General features: G+C 54.8%; 1 protein-coding gene across 1 annotated transcript; it reads right to left on the bottom strand.

Moving 5' to 3' along the window:
• Positions 1-1,131: 1,131 nt before the first annotated feature.
• En1 (engrailed homeobox 1) lies at positions 1,132-6,148 on the bottom strand. Its single transcript, XM_048443718.3, has 2 exons — positions 5,242-6,148; positions 1,132-2,247 (listed from the first exon to the last, which is right to left on the bottom strand). The coding sequence occupies exons 1-2, from the start codon at positions 6,146-6,148 to the stop codon at positions 1,931-1,933; spliced, it is 1,224 nt and encodes a 407-aa protein (XP_048299675.2). The 3' UTR covers positions 1,132-1,930.
• Between the last annotated feature and the right edge of the window lie 212 nt (positions 6,149-6,360).

Consider the following 6,360-nt stretch of genomic DNA (forward strand, 5'->3'; position numbering starts at 1 on the left):
AGACTCACTACGATGTTCATGTTATCACACATGCACACAGATATGTATGGACACCTATCCAGCATATTTATCTACATACATATACACACAATTGCGTATGTGTTGCATTCATTTGCATCTAGAAAAATGAGGAAGGTGGAATTCATAATTTATGAAATCCTAAACAAAAGAGAGATGGTAGCCTTTAAGTGGGCTCTTCGGCTCTCTTCTACCATCTAGCCTTTGAAAGCTTCACCCAGTGCCTGTCCTGGAGGGTCTGTCCCAGCGTCACTGACAATTATCCCTGGTGTCCTCTGGGCTGTCCAGGTGTCCAGCTTGATCTAAGGTCTTTGGTGTGAAATCTCCTCTCCTTGTAATGAGGAAACTGGCAAGGCTTTGTTGGATTTGGGGAAGCGATCTCCATACTCAGGTTTCAGATCAGGGAGCCAGGGAGCGGTAGACCTATGGTGGTCTGGGGGCTTTCAGGCCCAGGTCATCATCACTAGTTACACTTTTCTAGCATTCAGGCCTTCGCTTTGCAGTTCTGAGACCCCTGCCCAGTGCAGCCCATGAGAGCAACTATCTGCCAAGGGGAGTGCCAAGCACAAAGGAAGAGATAAAGTCCAGGCTGCAGAGACTTTGGGCAACTCAGCAGACAGCCTTGGTAAGGCCTTGGTAAGGCCTCTTGCCTTTGGAGAAGAAAAACCTCCAGTCAAACTCCCACCAAAAAGGAAAAAAAAAAACAAAGGGAGGAAGGAAAAAGAAAGGAAGAGTAAGGGTGTAGTTTGGTGTGTGGAAGCAGGTTGAACTGGAGGACTCAGTTGGCTGAGCCTGAACAAGCTAAGGGAGCCAAAGGGAGCCAGCTGGAACCCCGAGGGGAGGGAGCGGCAGGGAAGTGCACGATTGGCCTTTCTAGCTTTTGGGTCCCCTAGCATGCACCCAGGAACCAGAGTATGCCCCAGACCAAGGCCACAGCAAATCTGTGAAGTACCCTCCTTCGGAGACTCTGGCATTTGTTGAGTGGTGATACTTCTGGCCTACCCTGATATTCCCAGAGCTCTGCACCCACCCTGTGTAATCAGAGTGGTAGCCACACAGTGCCTGGGCAGGCTCTTCCCCCACCCAGCAAAGAAGAGGGCAGTCAGCAACTCATGAACACAGTGAACATTTTATTTCAGACTACAGGTTTCTGAACATAATAAAATCTTTGGCTTGTAGCGGCGGTTCAGTCTCGCAGTCTGTGGGGTTGTATTTCTCAAGGAGTCTCCAGAAAAGGAAAGGGGTTTAGGAGGACAGACAAGACCAGTGGAAGAATCCTGGGTGGGTAGAGGAAAGGCAAAGGGCAGACACGCAAGGAGACACACTCACGCGCACACAAAGAAAAGTCCCAGAGAAACCAGGGCCAGCGTTGGAGGACGGGAGGTACCCAGAGAAGCAAAAACATTCAAAAGATAAAAGCAACGAAAACGAAACTGGGCTGGGGGCAGCAAGTGGGGATGGGGGATAAAATAATTATAATAATTATAATAATTATAACAATAATAATAAATGAGATTAATAAAAATGTCCAGCAAATAGAGATCGCTACACATATTTGTTTTCCTTACCTGAAATTAAATATATACACGGTCGTAAGCAGTTTGGCTAGATAGAGCTTTAAGGAATTCGCAGTTTTGTCTTATACTGTGAGTTAGAGAATAGATCTTTTTTTTCCCCATAGCACCTGTCCGAGTCTTTCTCCCGTTTCAAAAACCGTTCCATTCCAATGTGAATGTCCACTCGGAGGATTGCTTTCTCTCGCTTGCTTTCTCTGTCTTCCCGGTTAATGGTTGATGCCTCCCTTCTTAGCGATCATCTCTGCAAGGCGGCGTGGGGCTGGTGAAGCGGCAGCCCCGCGGAGCCAGGAGGTGGCACGGGCGCGGTTGGACCGCGGGCCCCGGGCTGGCCACAACTACTCGCTTTCGTCTTTGTCCTGGACCGTGGTGGTAGAGTGGTTGTACAGTCCTTGGGCCATAAGGTGCAGCGCCAGGCCATTCTTGATACCCGTGGCTTTCTTGATCTTAGCACGCTTGTTTTGGAACCAGATCTTGATCTGGGACTCGTTCAGGCTGAGCTCCTGGGCCAAGGTCTGTCGCCGCTGCTCCGTGATGTAGCGGTTTGCCTGGAACTCCGCCTTGAGTCTCTGCAGCTGCTCGGCCGTGAACGCCGTCCGAGGCCGCTTGTCTTCCTTCTCGTTCTTTTTCTTCTTTAGCTTCCTGGTGCGTGGACCTGCAGCGGGGCAGACAGGGCCGGGGAGGGGAGGAAGGGGGTCGGGAGCAGAGGGAGGAGGAGAGGGCAGAGTAAGGCTTGAGAATGGCTGTGCGGAGCCCAGCACAGGGGTCCCGAGCTTCCGGGGAGATTGTAGAGGCCTGCTGCTAGGTCCTGCTACCTCTATCGAAGAGCCCCTCTCTAAGCTATTGAGATTTCTAGCCCCCCCCCCCACTCTGCACGAGGGATGCTGAAGTCAAGGAGGAACAGTGGCAGGAATTTACAGGGGGCACCCCACATCCCAGTTCAAGAAAGCTACCAGACTTAGCTCCCAGAACTTCCCAGCCAAGAAGGCCTGAAAAAAGTGGGGTCGGGGAGAAGCACAAGGCAGAGTGAGCTTTGGGGGGTCCCAATCAGAATAACCTAGACTTAAAGGTCCCTGAACAGAAATGTCTTCCTAGCCCTGGAATAAAATGCAGCAGCAAGGCAGGCTTGGGGAGAATGGCTGGTCTGCTTTGGTTCCTTCCCACTGTATTCTCAGGAACACACACACACACACACACACACACACACACACACACACAGAGGACTATGCAAAGCCCCCACTTGATTCTCATCACGGACCCCAGAGAGGACTGGGAAGCTGAGCTCACCCAACTCCAGTGAATCTGGAGGCCCTACTGCCTTCTTCCCTTTCCGTTTGACTTGAAGGAAGCTCCTTCTGGAAGGAGGCAAGACACTGTCTGCCATTTCCTTAATGGAGCTGCAGCCTCTAGTCTATGAGCTTAAGCCCTGGGACATTCTATTCAGCTTCCTTAGTTGATGACAAGAAGAAAAGAAGGACCCTTCTGATCCCTGTACATAGGACAGATGGGGCTGGGGAGGGGAGAAAGGCCCTGCTATCTCTCTTCTGTATTTGCTTGCTCCAATTTCGGGGTGCAAAAGTCCTGATGTAACACCAACAAATGAGAGATCCCATGATTGGGATAACCCTTGTCTTGTCGTCCCCACCCGTAAGTAAAAGGACCAAGAGGTGGTGGTGAAGAGACAATCACAGTGGGGACCTGTACTATCACTCCAAGATGACCGAGATGACCGTGTAGGAAGGCCTTAAGAACGTGCTCCCAGAAGAGGAAGTCTCTCAAATGCTAATGTGTAAGGTTGCTGTGAGGTCCAGCCTGGGAGAGAGGCAGGGAGAACAAGAGAGAGAAAGCTCGGCTGCTGAATGGCGACTGTATGGTTGAAGCCTGCTTCTTGGCATTCTTGTTGGGATGCTGGCATTGAACTGTTGGCCTCAGTGATAGCGGTGGAGGCCTACGGATTCAAGTGAGGTCCCTGCCAAACCTGTTATTACCTAAAACTTTCTGAAAGGAGGGTCTTTGCATCTTCAAACCTGGGTCACACTGGGCGACTGGGTCCTGCTGCAGACCAGCACCTAGAGTCACTAGCTGTTTGTCAAGAGGAGCCCAGGCCTAACTGACTGTAGGAAGAATGTCAACCCGTGAACTGCCTTTGGAATAAAAATATCTGATTGCTGCCTTCTCTGGCCTATAAAAAGGAAAGGAGCAAGGAACAAAGACAAGGCCTGCTCCTGAGCAGGACTGGGGCTTTTAGGTGAACCGAGCAGGCAGAGATGGCCCAAGAAATGTGTCCATCCTCCAGGAGACACCGCTGCGGGAGGTGCGTCCGGGGCATGTTGTAGTGTTGTTGTTGTGTGCGTGTGTGCAGAGGCACGGACACTTGTAATAAAATCGTAGCCTCCTGGCCGGCCCGACCCACTCAGTCTGACAGCTCAATCACTCTATCCATCAGGCGAGTCAATCAAAGCAGCTTTTCGGAGGTTCAGGGAGCCCGACGTGTCAATAACCGGGCTCGAGATGGCGGGGGCTGATAGCGCGCATCGATCCGCACCCGGCCCGAAGCAGCACGGCTGCAAGAGACAAACAAGCGGAGAGGTGCCAGTGGCTACCTTTTGCCCGGCCCCCTGGCGGGCTCAAAGCTGACCGTGGACCCAAGCCTCTGTTGCTTTCCTCGCGGTTCGCGTTGCCCCTTGTCCCCTGCAAGAGGTAGCAGGCCTGAGCCTCCTCTTCCAGGGCCCAGCAGCTATCCGTGGGTAGGTCTTAACCTTTCCTGTGCTCTAGCACACGAAAAGAAAGCAGAAAATTGCCCTAAGACTGGTAGATAGCTACTAACGGGCGGATTTGCGAGGACAGAGTGAAAGAAAGAAGACACCGCCAAAGGGATAGGGGGACCCTGCTAAGAAAACGCTGATTTTCTTGTCCATAACCCAGCTTTCAAGACTGACCCAGGCCTGCTTGCTTCCCTCACCCTAGGCGAGCAGTGGGTGCTCACCTTTTTGGCTACAGCCTTACTCTACATTCTACCCACGCGGGTTGACTCGCCATACCCGGGCTGGGCGCAGAAGATGGAGTCTCTCTCTCTCTCTCTCTCTCTCTCTCTCTCTCTCTCTCTCTCTCTCTCTCTCTCTCTCACCGTATCTGTCTTTATGTAAAAGGAATTGCCACAGAATAATATCCATAGTGTTTGTTATGAACATAAGGCAAAGATTATTCCTCTGGTCTATTTCCCATGCCAAAGCCGGCCCCAAGAGAACTAAGGTGGTAGATTGCAGATTCAAGCTACCAGGCCTCTTTCCGCCAGTTCAAAACACCCTTTCCCCAAAAATTAAATCAATGAGTAATTATATACCTTTCTTAAAGATAATAAACATAAAACATAAAAAACGATCTTGGCTCAGAGTTCGGAAAACCAAAGGACAGAAACTGGAGCTTCCTGAGCTCGCCAATAGCTAGCTGTAACTTCCCGAGTGGTAGAAAAGGCCAGCATGGCAGAACTGAGCTATGTTCGACTGTGACTAGGACCTGGGGCAAGTGGAAGTCAGACGTGAAGTGAGAGCGGTTCAGAAAGCGTTTGCTCTCCCCAGAGAGGGGGTTTGGAGTTCTGAGGCAGGCCCCCCGGCCAGAGACATGGTCACTTTACGGCTTGGGTACTCACCAGAAGACGGACGGTCCGAGTAGCGTGTGCAGTAGACCCAGGCGGGCCAAACTAGGGGTTGTTGCGAGTCAGTCTTGACCACCGGCCCACCGTTAGTGGAGCCCATGAGTAGGATCGCGGGGTTGTGTTCCGGGAACTTGGCGCCCTGCGCCCCGGGACTCCCTGCGCTGCCTCCACTGCCGCTGCTGCTGTCCGAGGGCTTCGAAGCTGCCGCCGCCGCCGCTGCCACTGCTGCTGCAGCCGCCGCCGCTGCCGCCGCCGCAGCAGCCGGGTTCCCGGCTTTGGATGCTCCCGCGCTGACGGCGGTGGCGGGCTGGGAGCCGTCGGGCGGGCCACAGTTCGCATCTGGGGCACACAAGAGCGAGGCAGCGCCCGAAGCTCGCGTGCCCAGCGAGTGGACAGGGTCTCTACCTGCACCAGTCTGGCCTCGGTCACGCTCCACGCGGCTTCCTCCTCCTCCGGAACCTCCTCCGGCTGCAGCCGCCGCCACCAGGAGCTGAGGCAGGGGCTGTTCCTTTTTGCAACCGAAATCGGGCCTTAGGATGTTATCGATGAAAAAGTTGGTAGTGCGGTGCAGCTGGGCCGCGGGCTGTAGCTGGTGAGGAGGTGCCGCGAGATGCTGCGGTGGAGGCGGCGGTGGCGGCGGCGGCGGGGGCGGGGGGTGCGGGGGGAGGTGCGGGTGATGGGCTAGGGGCGGCAGGCAGGGCGCCGCCGGCGGCGACGGGGGCGCGGGCTGCGGGGACACCGGCACGCTGTCTCCATCGCTGCCGCTGCTGCCGCTGGCTCCTGGGCTAAGATTCAGGCTGAGGCCGCCCGGGGCCGCCACCGCCACTACCGCCGCCGCCGCTGCCACCGCGCCGAGGCCCGAGTCGCGCTGACTTTTAGGCTCCGGCTGCTGTTCTTCCATGCTCGGCCGCCCGGCAGCCCTGGCCGCCGCGCAGGCCCCCGCCCCCCGCGCCTCGCTCCCCACCCCACTTTGCCAGCGGGCCCGTGGGGGTGCGCGGAGAGGAAGGAGGCTAGGCGAAGCCTAGGCGAAGGCACAGGGCGGGTGCGGGAGGAAAAAAAGAAAGCCGGGCGTCTGGCCTGGCTCTTGCCCGCTCTGGTGGAGCAGATCTCGCT

The sequence above is a fragment of the Myodes glareolus genome, chromosome 5 (genome assembly GCF_982192425.1).
Source record: "Myodes glareolus chromosome 5, mMyoGla1.1, whole genome shotgun sequence".
Classification (NCBI taxonomy): domain Eukaryota; kingdom Metazoa; phylum Chordata; class Mammalia; order Rodentia; family Cricetidae; genus Myodes; species Myodes glareolus.

What these genes read in the sequence shown, in the direction of transcription:
- En1 (XM_048443718.3), bottom strand. Translation starts at nt 6,148, where the DNA reads ATGGAAGAACAGCAGCCGGAGCCTAAAAGTCAGCGCGACTCGGGCCTC. An exon ending in CTCGGACCGTCCGTCTTCTG is followed by an intron (nt 2,248 to 5,241) that starts GTGAGTACCCAA and finishes GCCCCGCTGCAG; the next exon opens with GTCCACGCACCAGGAAGCTA.